The following is a 21,252-nucleotide window of genomic DNA, read 5'->3' as shown; positions in this document are numbered from 1 at the left end:
GACCTTGGTGAGACCACACCTGGAGCATTGTGTGCAGTTTTGGTCTCCTTACCTAGGAAAGGATATCCTTGCCATACAAGGAGTACAACAAAGGTTCACCAGAGTGATTCCTGGGATGCAGGATTGTTGTATGAGGAAAGATTGGGCCGACTAGGCCTGTATTCACTGGAGTTTAGAAGAATGAGAGGAGATCTAATTGAAACATAGAAAATTCTGACAGGGATGGACAGACTGGATGCAGGAATGATATTTCCTCTGGCTGGGGAGTCTAGAACAAGGGGTCACAGTCTCAGGATACAGGGTAGGCCATTTAGGACTGATATGAGGAGAAACGTCTTCACTCCGAGGGTGGTGAACCTACGGAATTCTCTACCACAAGGCTGTGGAGGCCTTTAAGAAGGAAATAGATTTCTGGACTCTAAGGGCATCAAGGGGTATGGGGAGAACGCAGGAGTACGGCGTTGAGATAGAGGATCAGCCATGGTCATATTGAATGGCAGATCGAAGAGCCGAATGACCTACTCCTGCTCCTAGTTTCTAAGTTTCTCCGTGGAGATATCCTGTCAGTCCTATTGCCCTGCAACTATCACCAGAGCCCTGCAAGTTTATTTCCTTCAAGTGGCCATTCAATGTTCTTTTGAAATCATTGATTTCAACATCCTCATGGGCAGTGAGTTCCACATGCTGCGTAAAGAAGTTCTTCCTCAGATTACCCCCGTATTTCTTAGCCAAAACCTTACATCTAAGTCCTCTATTCCTTGTATCATCAAGGGACAATCTTGGATTTGCATGGCATCTCCCCAGAGGTCTGCTTCGTATCGGAATCTCCGTCTGAAGAATGGGAGGCCAATTTGACCATTTCGTGACAGGGGAAATGCTTCAATAATTTGACGAGTATGGGGAGAGGTCAGTGTATGAACTGGTGCCTCATGTTCTTCTGTTCCTACTCTTTCACGCCAGCCATGTTTTACTCCAGCAAAGTCACGGATGAGTGCTGCTCTTATACCATTATACCCTGTTTATGATATCCCTGGAGGATGGATTGAAGGTATTTTGTGATAGGAAACGAGGGTAAATCAAGATTGCCCATTTTCCTTTCAGTGCTAACAGTGGATGGGAGCACCAATCAAGGTTATCATCTTGTTTAAGAAGAATTTTGGTACAGGAACGTTTTCACAGAATCACAGTGCAGAAGAGGCCCTTCGGCCCATCGAGTCTGCACCGATACGTGAGAAACACCTGACTTACCTACCTAATCCCATTTACCAGCACATGGCCCATAGCCTTGAATGTTATGATGTGCCAAGTGCTCATCCAGGTACTTTTTAAAGGATGTGAGGCAACCCGCCTCCACCACCCTCCCAGGCAGTGCATTCCAGACCGTCACCACCCTCTGGATAAAAAAGTTTTTCCTCACATCCCCCCTAAACCTCCTGCCCCTCACCTTGAACTTATGCCCCCTTGTGACTGACCCTTAAACTAAGGGGAACAGCTGCTCCCTATCCACCCTGTCCATGCCCCTCATAATCTTGTACACCTCGATCAGGTCACCCCTCAGTCTTCTCTGCTCCAACGAAAAGAACCCAAGTCTATCCAACCTCTCTTCATAACTTAAATGTTTCATCCCAGGCAACATCCTGGTGAATCTCCTCTGCACCCCCTCCAGTGCAATCATATATGGAATTAGGTTTGGTAATTGGAACACTATTGGTTGGGTTAGGAATCCTGCTCCTGCTCAGTAACAAGCGACCACTTCTGCATGAATGTTGAGACGAGAATGGGATTGGCTGCTACACCCTATGGTCAGTCGAACATTTATATATGAAAAGACAGATGGGAAGTTCTGTTATCTTGTGATTCGTTGGCTTCTTATTCGAGAGATCATCTTGCTGGAGGCAATGGTCATTTATTCAAAAACATTTACTTCCATGTTAACTATTTACAAAGGTTAAATAAGAGCAAGGCATAGCTGGAGCTACTCTGAGATGCTTCACATTCATCTCCTCTCGGTGAGTGGTGTCACTGTGACATAATTACTGAGCATGTGTGTAAGGAGCTATCATTAGAGTTAGCCCTCTACTCTACATTCTCCCCCCACCCGCCCCCCCGACCCCACTGAGTAATTATCCCCAAATTTAAGAAGGCATATGGGATACTTGCCTTTATTAGCCGAGGCATAGAATATAAGAGCAAGGAGGCTATACTGGAACTGTATAAAATGCTGGTTAGGCCACAGCTAGAGTATTGCGTGCAGTTCTGGGATCCGCGTTATAGGAAGGATGTGATTGCACTAGAGAGAGTGCAGAGGAGATTTACCAGGATGTTGCCTGGGCTGGAGAGTTTTAGTTATGAGGAGAGATTGGATAGACTGGGGTTATTTTCCCTGGAGCAGAGGAGATTGAGGGGGGACATGATTGGGGTGTATAAAATTATGAGGGGCATAGATAGGGTAGGCAAGAAGGAATTTTTTTCCCTTGATGGAGGGATCAATAACCAGGGGGCATAGATTTAAGGTAAGGGACAGGAGGTTTAGAGGGGATGTGAGGAAGAATTTTTTCACCCAGAGGGTGGTGGGAATCTGGAACTCCTGCCTGAAAGGGTGATAGAGGCAGAAACCCTCATAACATTTAAGAAGTATTTGGATGTGCACTTGCAATGCCATGGCATCAAGGCTATGGGCCTAGTGCTGAAAATGGGATTAGAATAGTTAGGTACTTGTTTGACCGGCACAGACTCGATGGGCCTCTGTGCTGTAGACCTCTATGACTATAAACTATTATACATACCCTCAAAGTCTCTTGCACCGGTGGTCTCAGTCTCTGACTGTATTCTCGGCTCTCTTTGAGCACATATAGGATGTATTTTCTCCAGAATCTTACCGACCTCTTCAGACAGAGATTTCTGCTTCTGGTCTGCAATGTAAAGGCAATTAACATAGATTTTCCTTTTCTTTTTTCTTACCCTTCTTGGTTCTTTGGGGAAATGTTGGACTGCTGGCTGCTCTTGAACAGTGAAGCTCATTCAGCTCTTGTGAAGATTTGTACATCTGTAGAGGGTCTGCGAACTACTATTGCTGTAACAAAGTATTATGTAATGCCTCATCCATTAACAAACCAGATAGATGGAGAGAGGGACAATGAATATTCCAAAGAAAAAATTTTGATTCTCCTACTAATAATGTGGGAATTTCCTTTTCTGTAGGAAGTGGTTCAGATGCACACACTCTTCGCTGTAAGTTTGTTCCTCAGCAGGCCTGAACATCTTGGGAACCTCGAAGAGAAACAAAAGATCTACGTTGTCCTCCTCAGTCTATGAAGCCTGATTCACAGCATTCTGAGTCAATTTGAGTTTTTTGAATGGAGGTTCCTTTAACAGATCTCTCCTTCTGTCTTGTAAACACAGATTTCTTGGAATGGCAGACTGCTTTAAAATTGCCTAAATTTAACTAATTCAAATAATCTTTCCACATGTGGAACATGTAGCACCTTCCTTAGTTTACATACTTTAATCAAGTCTTCCTGTGCTGAGGTGAGGGGAGGAAATTGGAGGCAGGTGGTAAATAGCACAGATTTTCCAGATAGAAATTAATGCACCTAGAAGCAGAATGAGGGTGAAAGTTGCTGTGTGATGAAGGCAAGCCATAAGCTATGGTTACAGAAGAGTAATGCAATCACTGGCTTTCCATCCTGAGGTGCCTGATACTTTATTATGTGGGTAAGCAGAAATCTCAGGCCCCAGTTTAAAAATTCATCACATTTGGGAATGCTTAAAGCCAATTTAAAGCACAGGAAAATTATGTTCGCTGATTTAAATGAAGCTGAGAATGTAGAGAGGATAAATCATTGGTACAGTTGAAATTGACAAGTTTATTGATAATTGATTCATTTTTAAAGTTGTAAAACATATTTTACATCAGTCAAATGCTTGTATGATATTGAGGTGTTGTTATGGGCCTGCTTATTTGTAAACAACTTCCAGGACCTCTAGTGTAATTAATGACTACTCTTGTAGCTTGCAACGGTTGATGGAACCGGGTTTCCCTTAGATAAAGCCAGGTTGCTGATGACAGTTGTGGAACTTGTCAGATGACCTGTTGCAGACGGATCAAATCCACAAGGGAAACTTGATCATGCGGTCACAACTGTTTTGCAATTTGTATTTTATTTAGAGATGCATGCCCTGAATTCAGAAGTAGTAAGACTACCACAGCTTCAGAAGTTTTTAGAAAACTAAATTAAATATTTATTAACAAAAAAGATTTCAAGCACATACATAGGTCTATAAATTACAACTATAATAACTCTTAAAACCCCTAATTAATCTGGCTTCCAGTTACATCCCTGTTAAGACAACAGTAAAAACAAATAGATTTAAACTGACACAATACCCTGGGCAGTGGAATTCAAAGTGAGTTTCCTCAGCTTTGGTTCCTGTGAACAATAACTTGATGCGCAGAGGGCTAGAGGCCTTGCACACTTGTGTTAAATCTTAAAATGCCTTCCTCCTCTGATACATAGCCTCACCTCCTTTAGACATGTTTCTCCCTTTTTAATGCAAATTCCATTATCCAGATATGTCTTTGGAACTTTACCCCTCTCATAGTACAAGTCTTTTCATAGTACTAATTTTATCAATAACCTTTGGGAAAAATGAACACTGTTTGGCTTGGCTTCTTATGGCTAGGTGTAACATCTTACCATCTTTTTGAAATTCAAACTAACCTCATTTATTTAAAAGTACAAATGTTCCTCACATATCACATTCTAAAACTTCAGCCATGTTTATGTATTTAGCATTTCAAACTTAGCTTCTTTTTGATGACTCAAAACCACCAGACCAGCTGTGGTCCAATTCAATTAAATCCCACACACACATACTCACAGAGAAATTACTATTAACCTACCTTTGCAATAAATCATAATAATATTATGAGAATTATTATATTTTCATGACAAACTAACAGCTTTTAATGATTTCAGCATTGGTTGTATGCTATAATAAAAAGGCATACTCCACTTCGCCTGCATTTTGGAATCTATCTTTAGATGGGCAGAATATTGTTGGTGAACAAGCTGGAATGGAGCTAGCTATGCGCACCTGCCTCAACACCTTCAAATTAACCTTTGATATTAGAACCAGTAGTTGGTGTGTCCTGCTCTGCATCTGCTAGTTGTTGATATCCTAGGGCAGGCCTCGGTTTATTCTGAGAATTGAAGATGTTAGGGTTCGCTGTCCGGAGCATCTCCTTCATCCTTCCCTGTCATTTTTCCCTTGATATTTTGGCCTGCCGACAGCAATCGAGTGAAGTGCACTTCCTGTGTAGAACAAGAATAAGGTTTAAGATTGAATTGGTATTGCATGATTTAACATGTGTCATTTGCAACATTATACCTGTTGGTAGGCTGGATTTATCTTCAATGTGGGTGGAGGATGTTTTCCTTTCAAAACATGACAATTGTCCTAATTGGTCCTCTGCTTCTCATCATACTTTTACCTGTCCATTCAATGAATATTTTATTTATTTCAAGTACTAAATATGACAAAGTACAAACCTCCAAATTCTGCATGGCTGTTTTTAATGAAGGAAAGATATAAAGCTACTCCAGTCTCCCAGGTACTGAGTGTTAGAAAGCTGTAATGTTGTAAAATAAGCTACACTGTGCAATACAAGACAAATGCCACCCTGTCTAGTAATGGAAAAAGGTTTTAATGGGTATTACATTTATTTCGCAGAACTGTCATAAGTGCAATAAACCCTTTGAAGACCAGGAAACAAAGCACCACTGTAGAGCCTGTGGTGAAGGCTTCTGTGATCGTTGCTCATCAAAATCCAAGCCTGTTCCAGAACGTGGTTGGGGTTCAGTTCCTGTCCGGGTGTGTGATGAGTGCTATGAAGATGCAGTAATCAGAGCAGGTAAATCTATTCTATGCACCATCCCCCACCTCTCTACAATGCTGCCAGCACTGCCACCCAGCTCCATCTCATTCTGACCCACAGTTTTATTTGCTAAAGCTCCTGTGAAGCACTGTGGGACATTTTACTATGTTAAGGGTGCGATATCAATCTAAGTTGTGTTGTCCTTATTTAAAATCTCTGCTGATTTCAGGCAAAGTCAAGACTTCTAGCAAATTCTATAAGCTATTTGCGCCTGGTTACGGCCAGGTAATCTTGGCAATGAGATTTTGAGTGCAAGCGACTCAATGACTATATATAATTAAGAGAGACAGTTGCTAGATGGAGATAGGCCTGTTTTACAAAATAATTATGTTGCTTATTTTGATTTTAATATCCGCTATCTATCACAGAATTTTTACAGTGCAGATGGAGACCATTCATCCCATTGTGTCTGCACTGGCTCTCTGATTGAGCAATTTACTTAGTGCCATTCTCCCGCCTTCTCCCCATAACCCTTTTCAAATAACAATGTAATTCCCGTTCGAATGCTTCAATTGAACCAGCCTCCACCGCACTCATGGGAAGTGCATTTCAGACTTTAACCACTCACTGTGTGAAAAAGCTTTTTCTCTTATTGCATTTGCTTCTTGTGCAAATTACCGTGAATCTATGTCCTTTCATTCTTGATCCTTTCATGTGTGCAAACAGTTTCTCCCCATCTACTCTGTCCAGACCCCTCATGATTTTGAATACCTCTATCAACTCCCCTCCCAGCCCTAACTTCTCTAATTATCTTCATAACTCAAGTCTCTCATCCCTGGAACTATTCTTGTGAATCTTTTCTGCACTATCTCCAATGCATTCACATCTTTCCTAAAGTGCGACACTTAGAACTGTACCCAATACTCCAGCTGAGGCCAAACTACTAGTGTCTTATACAAGACCAATATAACCTCCTTTATCTTGTACTCTCTGCCCCTATTAATAAAGCCTAGGATACTGTATGCTTTTTTTAACTGCTCTCTCAACCTGTCCTGCCACCTTCAATGATTTATGCACATACAGACCCAGATCCCTCTGCTCCTGCACCCCCTTTAGAGTTGTACCCTTTATTTTATATCGTCTCTATATGTTCTTCCTACCAAAATGAATCACTTCACATTTGTCTGCATTGAACTTCATCTGCTACTTGTCTGCCCATTCCACCAACTTGTCTATGTCCTTTTGAACACAATCCTCCTCACAGTTAACAATCCTTCCAAATTTCAAACTATCTGCAAACTTTGAAATTATGCCCTGTACACCAAGGTCGAGGTCATTAATGTATAATCAGGATAAACAAGGGTCCCAACATTGATGCCTGGGGAACTCCACTACAAAATCTTCCTCCAGCTCAAAAAACATCCAATAACCACTACTATTTCCTGTCACTCAGCCAATTTAATATCCATGTTGCTACTTACCCTTTTATTTCATGAACTATAACTTTGCTCACAAGTCCATCATGCAGTTCTGTACTAAATGCCTTTTGGAAGTCCATGTATACCAGATCAACAGCCATCAACCCTTGCTGTCACCTCTTCAAAAAAATTCCAACAAGTTAGTTAAACTCAATTTTCCCTTTAGAATTCCATGCTGGTGTTCCTTAACTAACCCGCACTTGTCCACGTGACAGTTAATTTTCTCCTGAATTATTCTTTCTAGAAATTTCCCCACCACCGAAGTTAAAGTGACTGGCAGTAGTTTCTGGGCTTAGCTTGATTCCTTTTTTTGAACAGGGGTGTAGCGTTTGCAATTCTCCAGTCTGCATCGGGCAAATGTTGTTAACATTTCATAAGTGGTGTAACATGGGAACAGGAGTAGGTGAGGCAGTGGCATAGTGGTATTGTCACTAGACTAGTACTCCAGAGACCCAAGGTAATGCTCTGGTGACTTGTGTTCAAATCCCACCATGGCAGATGGTGGAATTCAATGAAAATAAAATAAATTCAATAAAAAACCTCCTTCTGATTACACCTTAGCTGATGAATCAGTACTCCTCCATGTTGAACACTACTTTGACTACAGCTGTTCTGTTGAAGGGTCATGTGGACTCGAAACGTCGACTCTTTTCTTCTCCGCCGATGCTGCCAGACCTGCTGAGTTTTTCCAGGTAATTCTGTTTTTGTTTTGGATTTCCAGCATCCGCAGTAGTTTTTTGTTTTTAACAAAGAATGAAACTGGATGGACCACCGACAGGACAGACACAGCAGAGGTGGCAGTTGGGAGGGAATTGCCCTGGGAGTCCTCAACATCAACTCTGGACCCCATTTAGTCTCATGGCATCAAGTCAAACATGGGGCAGGTAACCTTCTGCTGATTATCCCTCAGCTGATGAATCAGTACTCCTCCATGCTGAACACCAACTTGGAGGAAACACTGAGGGTGGCAAAGGTGCAGAATGTACTCTGGGGGTACCTCAATCACCAAGAGTGGCTCGGTAGCACCACTACATACTGAGCTGGTCGAATCCTAAAGGATGACAGTATCGGTAGGAGTGACCAGGAGATGAAACTCCGTCTTCACACTGATGATGCCCTGCATTGTGTTGTGTGGCACTCCCACCTTGCTAAATGGGATAGATTTCGAATAGATCTAGCAACTCAACACTGAGCAACCATGAGGCACTGTGGGCAATCAGCAGCAGTACTCAACCAAAACCTGTAACCTCATTGCCTGGCATATCCCCCACTCTACCATTACCAGCAAGCCAGGGGATCAACCCTGGCACAATGAAGAGTGCAGGAGGGCATGCCAGGAGCAGCACCAGGCATACCTAAAAATACCTGGTGAAGCTACAATACTACTTGTGTACCAAACAGCATAAGCAGCAAGCGATAGACAGAGCTAAGTGATTCCACAGCTAACGCATCAGATCTAAGCTCTTCAGTCCTGCCACATCCAGCCATGAATGGTAGTGGACAATTAAACAGCTCACTGGAGGAGGAGGGTCCACAAAAAGGGCCCAGCAAATCAGTGTAAAAGATAAGACTAAAGCATTTGCTACAATCTTCAGCCAAAAATGCCAAGTGGATGATCCATTTTGGCTCCTCCAGAGGTCCCCAGCATCACAAGATGCCAGTCTTCAGCCAATTCCATTCAGTCCAGATGATATCAAAAAATCAGCTAAAGGCACTGGATACTACAAAGTCTATGGGCCCTGACAATACTCCAGCAATAGTACTGAAGACTTGTGCTCCAGAACTTGCCGCGCCCCTAGCCAAGCTGTTCCAGCACAGCTACAACACTGGCATCTACCCGGCTATGTGGAAAGTTGCCCAGGTATGTCCTGTACACAAAAAGCAGGACAAATCCAACTAGCCAATTACCGCCCCATCAGTCTACTCTCAGTCATCAGTAAAGTAATGGAAGGAGTCATCAACAGTGGTATTAAGTGGCACTTGCTTAGTGATAATCTGCTCACTGATGTTCAGTTTGGGTTCTGGCTGGGTCCCACAACTCCAGACCTCATTATAGCCTTGGTTCAAACATGGACAAAAGAGCTGAACTCCAGAGATGAGGTGAGAGTGACTGCCTTTGGCATCAAGGCAGCATTTGACCAAGTGTGGCATCAGGGAGCCTTAGCAAAACTGGAGCCAATGATAATCCGGGGGAAAAGTCTCCATTGGTTGGAGTCATAACTAGCACAAAGGAAGATGGTTGTGGCTGTTGGAGGTCAATCAACTCAGTTCCAGGACATCACTGCAGGAGTTCCTCAAGGTAGTGTCCTAGGCCCAACCATCTTCATCAATGACCTTCCTTCCATCATAAGGTCAGAAGTGGGGATGTTCGCTGGTGATTGCACAATGTTCAGCACCAGTCGTGACTCCTCAGATACTGAAGTAGTCCATGTCCAAATGCAGACAATATCCAGGCTTGGGGTGACGAGTAACATTCGCACCATACAGGTGCCAAGCAATGACCACCTCCAGCAAGAGAGAATCTAACCAACGCCCCTTGGCATTCAGTGGCATTACCATCACTGAATACCCCACTATCAACATCCTGGGGGTTACCTTTGACCAGAAACTAAACTGGACGAGCCATATAAATACTGTGGCTACAAGAGCAGGTCAGAGACTAGGAATCCTGCAATGAGTAACTCACTTCCTGACTCCCCAAAGTCTGTCCACCCTCTACAATGTACAGGTCAAGAGTGTGATGGAATACTCTCCACTTACCTGGATGAGTGCAGCTCCAGCAACATTCCAGAAGCTTGACACCATCCAGGACAAAGAAGCCTGCTTGATTGGCACCCTATCCACAAACATTCACTCCCTCCACCACCAATGCACAGTGGCAGCAGTGTGTACCATCTACAAGATTCACTGCAGGAACTCACTAAGGCTTCCAAGCCTACAACTGCTACCATTTGGAAGGACACGGGCAACAGACACATGGGAGCCCACCTGGAAGTTCCTCTCCAAGTCACTCACCATCCTGACTTGGAAAAATATCACCGTTCCTTCACTGTCGCTGGTGTAAAATCCTGGAACACTCTCTCTAACAGCACTGTTGGTGTACCTACATCACATGGACTGCAGCGGTTCAAAAATGCATTTCACTACCATCTTCTCAAGAGCAATTAGGGATGGACAATAAATTCTGGCCTAGCCAGCGACATCCACATCCCATGAATGAACTTTTAAAACGGCCGTTTAGTCCTCGAGCCTATTCTGCCATTCGGTATGATCAACCTAACAACTTTGCCTTGTATTCCTTAAATTTTTGATATCCTAAGTTGTTATTAATCTCCAGATTTAGGATTAACAATTGATCTAGCACCAATTGTGGCTAGGAAAGAGAGTTTGAAATTTCTACCAACCTTTATGGAAACAAAAGTTTCCTAATTTCACTCCTTAAAGGTCTGACTTTAATTTTTACACCATGACCCCACCCCCACCCCACCAGTCTTAAGACACTCCAACTAGTGGAAATCTGTACTCCACCTGTTCCCTTTAATATCTTGAAACTTCAATCAAATCAGCCCTTTACCTTCTACATTCCAGGGAATGCAACCCTCATTTGTGTAATCTCTCCTTGGAGAGTAATTTAAGAGTAATTTAACTCTTGGAATCTTGGTATCATTCTGGTAAGTCTACGTTACACTTCCTCAAGGCCAATATACCCTTCCATAAGGTATGATGCTCAGAGCTGCTCACAGTACTCCAGGTGTGATCTAACCAGGGCTTTGTATAACTGTAGCATAACTTCTACCCTTTTGTATTCTGATTCTCTAGGTATAAAGGCCAGCATTCCATTAGCCTTTTTGATTATTTCTGTGCCTGTTCATGAGATTTTTTTCATGTTCATCATATACCTGGAGCCTCAAATCTCTTTGAGCCTCCACTGTTTCTAGTTTTTCTTAACATTTAGTAAGTATCATGTGCCATCCTATTTAGGTTCAAATTGGATGACCTTATATATGCATACATTGAAACCAGTTTGCCACAGTTCTGCCATTCACTTAATCTATCAATATCTCTATTGTAATTTTATGCTTCCATTTATACTGGTTAGAATGCCGCCTATGTTTGTGTCCTCAGCAAATTTGGATATGTGGCTTTCTATTCCATCATCTAAGTCATTAATAAATACTGAGAGTAATTGAGACCCAACACAGATCTTCGCAGGGTACCACTAGTCGCATCTTACTAGTTAGAGTCCAGGTGCCCATTATCTCTAGTCTGTTTACTATCACTCAGCAAATTTCCTAACCAGGTCAATAAGTTGTCTTCAATTTCATGAACTTCTACCCTTTACAAATCCATGCTGGCTGAAAATTTTTAAAGTCACTTTATCTTCAATATAGGCTTCAGTAATTTCTTGACAACAGATATTAGGATAACTGGTCTAGAATTCCCTAGTTTCCCTCTCATCTTTTTTTAAATGGTGGAGTGACAGAACCATTCCTTTAAGATTGAAAAATCGTCTGAGTAGTGAGAACTGAGAAAGATTATGGTGAGGCCAACTGCAATGATCTCACCTACTTAGTTTTCAAACCTGGGATGAAAACTATCTGGTGCGTGGGATTAGTCACTCTTCAGTGCCATTATTTTCATCATCACTGTTATTTTTCTTATGTTAATTTTGTGGAGTCGCTGTTCCTGTTCAATATTAATTTTGTTGGGATACTGATGCAAACTAATTATTCCGCATATCCACCATTTCATTATTTTCATGGTCAGTATGATTGTTATTGGTTTTTGAAGAGCCACCCTCTTAACCCTAAATTAAATGTAAATTGTTTGTGTTCATTTTGATATCCTTTGCAGGTTTCTTTTTGTAGCTCTCACTATCTGTTTGTTCTTTGTATCATCCATTTGCCAAGATCTGATGTTATTTACATCTTTGTATACTCTTTCTTTTAGTTTTATGTTGTCTCTTACCTCTTTAGTTGTACATGGCTGGTTTTTTTTGGCAAGTAGAGCTCTTGCCCCAAGGGACTACTTCATGTTGTTCTTGCTGAAAATTTTGCATCAAGCAGGATAGGCAACTAGAAAATAATCTACATGCTGGTGATGCTGTAGTGATGTGTCTCAGAAGTTGCTTCATCACCTTTGTATTTGAGACTTTGTATTTACATTTAAATTGTCAAGGTTAATTTTTGTACTTATCAGGATTTGGCTCCTTCAGAAGAATATGGGCTGATAGGACCACCTTACTTTATGATGAAACCAAGCCCATGGAGAGGGTGCAGAAGAGTTTTGTTGAAACACGAGAAAACTTAATTATGAGAGGAAACTCAGCGTTTATTAGATCTCCTGAAACTATTCTATAAAAATGTAACTGCAGCGGTGCAAGAGGCGGCTCACCTCCACCTTCTCAAGGGTAATTAGGGATGGGCAACGAATGCTGGCTTTGCCAGCAATGAAATGACATTTTTTTAAAAACTTTCATTTGAAAAGAATGGATTAATCAAGGAGAGCCAGAATAGTTTTGTTAAATGCAGTATATTATTTAAATGGAGAGAGATTGCAGAACTCTGCAGTTCAGAGGGCATCCTGTTACATGAATCACAAAAAGCTGTTTTGCAGGTACAGCAAGTAACTAGGAAGGCAAATAGAATGTTGGGTTTATTGCAAGAGAAATAGAGCATAAAAGTGGGGATGTTTTGTTGCAGTTGGTGAGACCACATCTGGAGTACTGTGTATAGTTTTGGTCTCCTTACTGCATTAGAAGCAGTTCAGAGAAGATTCAACTATTTCTGGAATGAAGGGGTTATCTTATGAGGAAAGGTTGAACAGGTTGGCACTATATCCAGTGGAGTATGGTAGAATGAGAAGTGATCTGATTGAAGCATGTAGGATCCCAAGGAGACTTGACAAGCTGGATCCTGAGAGGATGTTTCCCCTTGGGGGAAGAGACTAGAATTAGAGGACACAGTTTATGGAGGATGGAGACGAGAATATTTTTCTCTCAGAGGGTCATTAGTCTGTGAAATTCTCTTCCCCAGCGAGCAGTGGAGGCAGGGTCATTGAATATTTTTAAGTTTGAATTAGACAGATTATTGATTAACAAGGGAGTCAAAGATTATAGGGGGCAGACAGAAAAGTAAAGTTGAGGCCACAATCAACCATGATCTTATCAAATGGAAGACTAGGCTTGAGGGGCCGAATGGCCTACTCCTGCTCCTAATTTGTATGTTTGTAAATAATGTCTGACTAATTTGATTCAATTTTTTGAGGCATCAGAGAAGGCTGATCAAGATGATGCAAAAGATACTGCATATATGGAGTTTCAGAAAATATGTGGCAAGGTGCCACATAGGAAGATTATTAAGCAGATGGAAGCCCATGGAATTAAAGGGAAAGTGGTGGTATGGTTGCAAAATTGACTCGATGACAGAAAGCAATGGGCGGTGGTAGATGGATGGTTTCAGACTGGGATGTCATTTGTGGTGGTGTTCCTCAAGGGTGTTTTTATTCCTTCATGGGATGTGTGTCGCTGGCAAGGCCAGCATTCATTGCCCATCCCTAAATGCCCTTGAGCAGAGGGTGGTGAGCCTCTTGAACAGCTGCAGTCCATGTGGTGTAGGTGCAACTGCAGTGCTGCGAGGGAGAATTTTCCAGGATTTTGACCAAGCCACAGTGAAGAAACAGTGAAATATTAACAAGTCAGGAAAGTGCGAGACTTGGAGGGGAGCTTGCAGATGGTAGTATACCCTGCGTTTGCTGTCTTTGTCCTCCCTGGTGGTAAAGGTCATGGGTTGAAAGGTGTTGTCTAAGGAGCTTTGGCTCCCGCGCATCTGCCCTCACGCCTTCGCCTCCCTCCCAGAAACATGATAGGGTCCCCCTTGTCCTCACTTATCACCCCACCAGCCTCCGCATTCAAAGGATCATCCTCCGCCATTTCCGCCAACTCCAGCATGATGCCACCACCAAACACATCTTCCCTTCACCCCCCCGGCGGCATTCCGTAGGGATTGTTCCCTCCGGGACACCCTGGTCCACTCCCCCATCACCCCCTACTCCTCAACCCCCACCTATGGCACCTCCCCATGCCCATGCAGAAGATGCAACACCTGCCCCTTCACTTCCTCTCTCCTCACCATCCAAGGGCCCAAACACTCCTTTCAAGTGAAGCAGCATTTCACTTGCATTTCCCCTAACTTAGTCTACTGCATTCGCTGCTCCCAATGCGGTCTCCTCTACATTGGAGAGACCAAACGCAAACTGGGCGACCGCTTTGCAGAACACCTGCGGTCTGTCCGCAAGGAAGACCCAAACCTCCCTGTCGCTTGCCATTTTAACACGCCACCCTGCTCTCTTGCCCACATGTCTGTCCTTGGCTTGCTGCATTGTTCCAGTGAAGCCCAACGCAAACTGGAGGAACAGCACCTCATCTTCCGACTAGGCACTTTACAGCCTTCCGGGCTGAATATTGAATTCAACAACTTTAGATCTTAAACTCCCTCCCCCAACCCCACCCACTTCCCGTTTCTTTCTCCTCCCTTTTGTTTTTTCCAATAATTTATATAGATTTTTCTTTTCCCATCTATTTCCATTATTTTTAAATCTATGACTGTAATACCCTGTCGTCAGTCTTTCCACCCCACCCCCACTAGAGCTGTACCTTGAGTGTCCTGCCATCCATTCTTAATTAGCACATTTTCTTAGATAATATCACTACCTTTAACACCTCTTTGTTCCTTTTGTCTGTGACATCTTTTGATTATCTGCTCCTATCACTGCTTGCTTGTCCCTACAACCACCACCCCCCCCAACTTCTCTCCCCCCACCCTACCCCCCCACCCTACCTTAAACCAGCTTATATTTCACCCCTCTCCTAACTTTACTCAGTTCTGCCGAAGGGTCATGAGGACTCGAAACGTCAACTCTTTTCTTCTCCACCGATGCTGCCAGACCTGCTGAGTTTTTCCATGGATTATGAGGAGTTGTGAATGATACTGATCATTGTGCAATCATCAGTGAACATCCCCAATTCTGACCTTATGTTGGAAGGAAGGTCGTTGATGAAGCAGCTGAAGATGACTAGGCCTAAAACACTGCCCTGAGGAACTCCTGTAGCATTGTCCTGGGGCTGAGATGATGGGCCTCAAACAATCATCGTCCTTTGTGCCAGTCTCACTAGGTCTACCTGATGCAGTCTTGATCACTCTCACCTCAGTTCCTTTATCCATATTTGGACCAAGTCTGCAATGAGGTCTGGAGCCTAGGGAGGGGAAGCATTCTCTCATCATTTATCTTGTTCAGTCCCCTCAAAATCATAGAATCATTTACAGCACAAAAGTAGATAATTTGGCCCATCGAGTCCACCTTATGTGTATCAATAATATTGTCTCTCATTCTTCTAAACTTCAATAAGTATAGGCCCAACCTGCTCAACCTTATTTGAACCGCCTCCAAAGCATGTATAAGAAGAAAATATAAGAAGTTAAATGAGGAGACCAAAACTCTATTCAGTACTTTAGCTGTGGTCTCACCAAAACCCAGTACAGTTGTATAAGGGCACCCAGATCTCTTTGTGCTGCTGCATTCTGTAGTCTTTCTCCGTGTAAATATTTTGCTTTCCTATTCTTTCTACCAAAGTAGATAACCTCACATTTTGCCACATTATGCCACATTATGCACCATTTGCCAAATTTTACTTGCCAAGTTTTGCTGACTCACCTAACCTATCTAACCCTAAGCAGACTCAGTATGCTCTTCACAACTTGCTTCCCTACCAATCTTTGTATCATCAGCAAATTTGATTACAATAAACTCTGTCCTTCATCCAAGTCATCATTATGGATTGTAAATAACGGAGGCTTTCCTGTTCGCCAATTTGCTGTCCACATTAATATATTACCCCCAGCACCATGAGCTCTTATCTTTTATGTGGCATCTTATCCAATGGCATTTGCAAATCCAAATACAGTGCATCTACTGGTTTCTTTATCCACTCTGCTTCTTACAACTGAAAGAACGCTAATACATTTGTCAAACATGACTTCTCTTCCATAATACCATGTTGACTCAGCTAGATCGTATTCGTGCTCCTCCCCCTTGTACCAGGAGATCAGTTGTCATGTTCATCTGTGTCACTCTGACATCCATCGTAGCTTGTCTGCAACTGCTCTGTGATATCTGTCATCCAACTAGGAAGCCCCTCTTTCTGTTGTCATCCACTTTTCCTTCTTGGAGTATCTTTTCAGCTCTGATCAAATGGCCAAAATACTGACATTTTCTTTTCTGAATGTCACTTTTTAGTGTTCTTTTTGGTCCTGCAATTTCAAGCACCTCTTCATTTGTCTTATAGCCTAATATGAAATTTTAAGCATACATCTTAGCATCCACATTTCAAAGATCTCTATTTGCTTCCACAGATATTTATTTATTGCAGATGGATTGCATTAAGGTTTTCTAAATGTCCTCCCACTAATTCCTTTATAATAGATTCCAGCAATTTCACAATGACAGATGTTAGGCTAACTGGCCTTAGGTTCCTGCTTTTTGTCTCCTCTCACCCTTTCATGGTTAGGGGTTTAACATTTGCTGTTTTTCAATCTGATGGAACCTTTCCACAATATAAGGAATTTTGGAATGAATCCTCTATGCAGCCACCTTTTTTAAGATCCTAGAATGTAGGCCATCAAGTTCAGGGGATTTAGCAGCTTTTAATCCCAAGTACTTTTTCACAAGTGATAGTGATTCATTTAATTTTTCCCTTCCTTCTGCCCTTTGATCTTCTACTATTCTTGGGATGCTTTTTGTGTCCTCTACCGTGAACACAGGTACAAAATACTTGTTCAAAGCCTCTTGACGTTTTTTTATTTCCTATTATTAATTTCCCAGTCTAACCCTCTAGGACACCAACGTTACTTTAGCTACTCTCTTCCTTTTTATATTTTTGTAGCAGCTCTTACTCCATTTTTATATTTCCTGCTAGTTTACTCTCATATTCAAATTTCTCCCTCTTTATTATTTTTCTAGTCACCTTGTGCTAGTTTCTAAAATGTTCCCAATCTCCTGGCCTATCACTAATCTTTGTAGAATTTGCCATTTCTTTCAATTGGTACCGAGCTTAACTTCCTTAGTTAACCACGGATGTTTCATCCTTCTTGTAGAGTCTTCTTGCTCAGTGAAGTGTAACTTGGTTGAGAGTTATGAAATATCTCCTTAAATGTCTGCCACTGCTTCTGTACCATCCAGTTCATTGTAGCCAACTGTGTCTACATACCTTTGTAATTGCTTTTGTTCAAGACACTAGTTTCAGACTAAGTTTCTCACCCCCAAACTGAATGTGGAATTCTATCTTATGATCACTCAGCCCTACAGGATCTTTTGCTGTGAGATAATTAACTAATCCTGTTTTGTTACACATTGTCAGGCATAAAATAGCCTGCTTCCTGGCTGATTCCAGAGAGTACTGTTCAAAGAACCTGTCCTGAATACACAGTATGAACCATTCTTCATGGCTACCTTTACCAGTTTGATCTGTCCAATCTTTGCGAGGATTAAAATTGCCCACAATTATTGCATCACCTTTCTCCCAAGGCCCAATATTTCTTGACTTCTACACTGTCCCACAGATCACAGATTACTATTAAGGGGCCTTTAAACTACTCCCACCAGTGACTTCTTTCACTTGTAATTTCTTATCTCTACCCTAACTAATTCTACATCTCGATCTTCTGAACCAAGATCATTTTTCACCACTGCACTGATCTCGTCTCATCTATTAAAAAATTCTTCCTGTACTTTTGAAATACCCTTGAATATTCAGTTCCCAGCTTTGGCCAACTTACAACCATGTCTCCATAATGGCTATCATATCATACCTATTTATTTATTTTTGTGCCATAAATTCAAATGTCTTGTTATGAATGCTGCATACATTCAAATAAAGGGCTTTTAGTTCTGTCTTTTTACTATTTTCCCCAACTCTGACCCCATTTTCTGGTGCACTCTTATGTTTGTATTTGTCCCTTGCTGTCAAACTGGCTATTGCTACCCATATGGCTACCCTGCCTTATCCTTTCTGTTTAACTTTCTAAATTTCACTTCACTTGAATCCAGCCCCATCCCCACTCATCACCACTATTTAGTTTAAACCCTGTCTGCAGTCCTAGTTACTCGATCCTCCAGGACATTAGTCGAGCGTGGTTCAAATGAAACCCATTTCAATGGAACAGCATTCTTCTTCTCCGGTACCGGTGAAAGTGCTTCATGAATTGGGACCCATTTCCCCCACATTAATCTTTGAACTGTGCATTCAACTCTCTGATCTTACTTACCCTATGCCAATTTTCATGTGGCTCAGATAGTAATCCGAAGATTATTACCTTTGTGGTTCTGCTTTTTAATTTAGCCGTTAGCTTCTCATGAGAACTTCTTTCTTAGTCCTGCCTATGTCATTGGTACGTGAACCACGACAACTGGATCTTTCCCGCATTCCAAGTTCCCCTCCAGCAACGAGGAGATGTCCTTTACCTGGCACCGGGCAAGCAACAATGCCTTTGGGACTCGTGCTCCTAGCTGCAGAGAAGAATATCTATCCCCCTAACCATGCTGTCCGTTATTACTAGTACATTCTTTTTAACTCCCCCCAACCTGAATGACTCCCTATTCCATGATGCTGGTCAGTTTGCTCATCCTCCCTGCAGTCCCTGCCCTTGTCAAACAGACTGCAAGAACCTTGAACCTTTTGGACAAGCACAAGGGCTGAGGCTCCCCCATTGCTACTTTCTGGATCTCCATACCTAACTTACTTGTCACATCCACCCAACTCTCACCATGAACCAAACCTGAAGTACTTAACCTAAGGGATGTGACTGCCTCCTGGAACAAAGTTTCCACATATCTCTCTCAGTCCCTGATGTAACTCAGGTGTCCGAAGCTCAGACTCCAGCTAATCATTTCTGAGCTGACGTTCTTCAAGCTGCAGACTCTCGACTTCAGGCGTGATTGCCTTCCAGTTCCCACATCCTACAGGTTAATATATCACCTGCCTTGCCTTTTCTATTGTATGTTATTTAATTAGGGTTTCAAGTTCAGAAATATCATTCAACGATTATTTGGAGTTATGTTAAGTAGCCATAAATTTAATATAGTACTTGTAGGACCGGGGATATGATTTATATTGCTGCCCTAAATTAGAGAAAAAAGCTTAAAACTCACCAACTAATCACCTACCTGCTAGATCATGCTCGAACTTTATAAACATAGAAACTAGGAGCAGGAGTAGGCCATTCGGCCCTTTGAGCCTGCTCCGCCATTCATTATGATCATAGCTGATCATCCAACTCAATAGCCTGTTCCTGCTTTCTCCCCATATCCTTTGATCCCTTTTGCCCCAAGAGCTATATCCAACTCATTCTTGAAAACATACAATATTTTGGCATCAACTACTTTCTGTGGGAGAGAATTCCACAGGCTCACCACTCTCTGGGTGAAGAAATTTCTTCTCATCTCAATCCTAAACCCCATATCTTCAGTCTGTGACCCCTGGTTCTGGACTCCCCCACCATCGGGAACATCCTTCCTGCATCTAACCTGTTAGAATTTTATAGGTTTCTATGAGATCCCCCCTCATTCTTCTGAACTCCAGCGAATATAATCCTAACCAACTCAATCTCTCCTCATATGTCTGTCCCGCCATCCCAGGAATCAGTCTGGTAAACCTTCGCTGCACTCCCTCTATAGCAAGCACATCCTTCCTCAGATAAGGAGACCAAAGCTGCACACAATATTCCAGGTGCGATCTCACCAAGGCCCTGTACAATTGCAGCAAGACATCCCTGTCCCTGTACTCGAATCCTCTAGCTATGAAGGCCAACACGCCATTTGCCGCCTTTACCGCCTGCTGCACCTGCATGCTTAACTTCAGCGACTGCTGTACGAGGACACCCAGGTCTCGTTGCACATTCCCGTCTTTCAATTTATAGCCATTCCGATAATAATCTGCCTTCCTGTTTTTGCTACCAAAATGGATAATCTCACATTATCCACATTATACTGCATCTGCCATGCATTTGCCACTCACTCAGCTTGTCCAAATCACACTGAAGCATCTCTGCATCCTCCTCACAGCTCACCCTCCCACCTAGCTTTGTGTCATCTACAAATTTGGAGATATTATATTTAGCTCCCTCATCTAAATTATTAATATATATTGTGAATAGGTGGGGTCCCAGCACCGATCCCTGCGGTACCCCACTAGTCACTGTCTGCCATTCAGAAAAAGACCTATTTATTCCTACTCTGATTCCTGCTGGCTAACCAGTTTTCTATCCATCTCAATACACTACCCCAATCCCATGCGCTTTAATTTTACTCGCTAATCTCTTATGTGGGACTTTGTCGAAAGTCTTCTGAAAGTCCAAATAAACCACATCCACTGGCTCCCCCTCATTAACTCTACTAGTTACATCCTCGAAAAATTCCAGTAGATTTGTCAAGCATGATTTCCCTTTTGTAAATCTATGCTGACTGTCCGATTCTGCCACTGTTTTCCAAGTGCTCAGCTATTAAACCTTTTATAATGGACTCTAGAATTTTCCCCACTACTGACGTCAGACTGACTGGTCTACAATTCCCTGTTTTCTCTTACCTCCCTTTTTAAATAGTGGGGTTACATTAGCTACCCTCCAATCTGAGGGAACTGTTCCAGAGTCTATAGAATCTCGGAAGATGACCACCATTGCATCCACTATTTCTAGGGCCACTTCCTTAAGTACTCTGGGATGTAGATTATCAGGCCCTGGGGATTTATCGGCCTTCAATCCCATCAATTTCCCCAACGCCATTTCCCTACTAATACTGATTTCTTCCAGTTCACCCCTCTCGCTAAACCCTGTGTTCCCCAACATT

At 42.4% G+C, this 21,252-nt stretch overlaps 1 protein-coding gene across 2 annotated transcripts in view; it reads left to right on the top strand.

The window, feature by feature from the left end:
- Positions 1 to 21,252, top strand: part of zfyve1 (zinc finger, FYVE domain containing 1) — a 108,168-nt gene that overhangs the window by 71,434 nt on the left and 15,482 nt on the right. For both annotated transcript variants that reach the window (XM_078562910.1, XM_078562912.1), the window contains exon 9: positions 5,734 to 5,914. In XM_078562910.1, the coding sequence (XP_078419036.1) occupies positions 5,734 to 5,914 (181 nt within the window). The remainder of the gene's footprint in view (positions 1 to 5,733; positions 5,915 to 21,252) is intronic.

The sequence above is a fragment of the Cetorhinus maximus genome, chromosome 18 (genome assembly GCF_964194155.1).
Source record: "Cetorhinus maximus chromosome 18, sCetMax3.hap1.1, whole genome shotgun sequence".
Lineage (NCBI taxonomy): Eukaryota > Metazoa > Chordata > Chondrichthyes > Lamniformes > Cetorhinidae > Cetorhinus > Cetorhinus maximus.
Note: the sequence above shows the minus strand (reverse complement) of the source record. Positions and strands in the feature narration are given on the sequence as shown.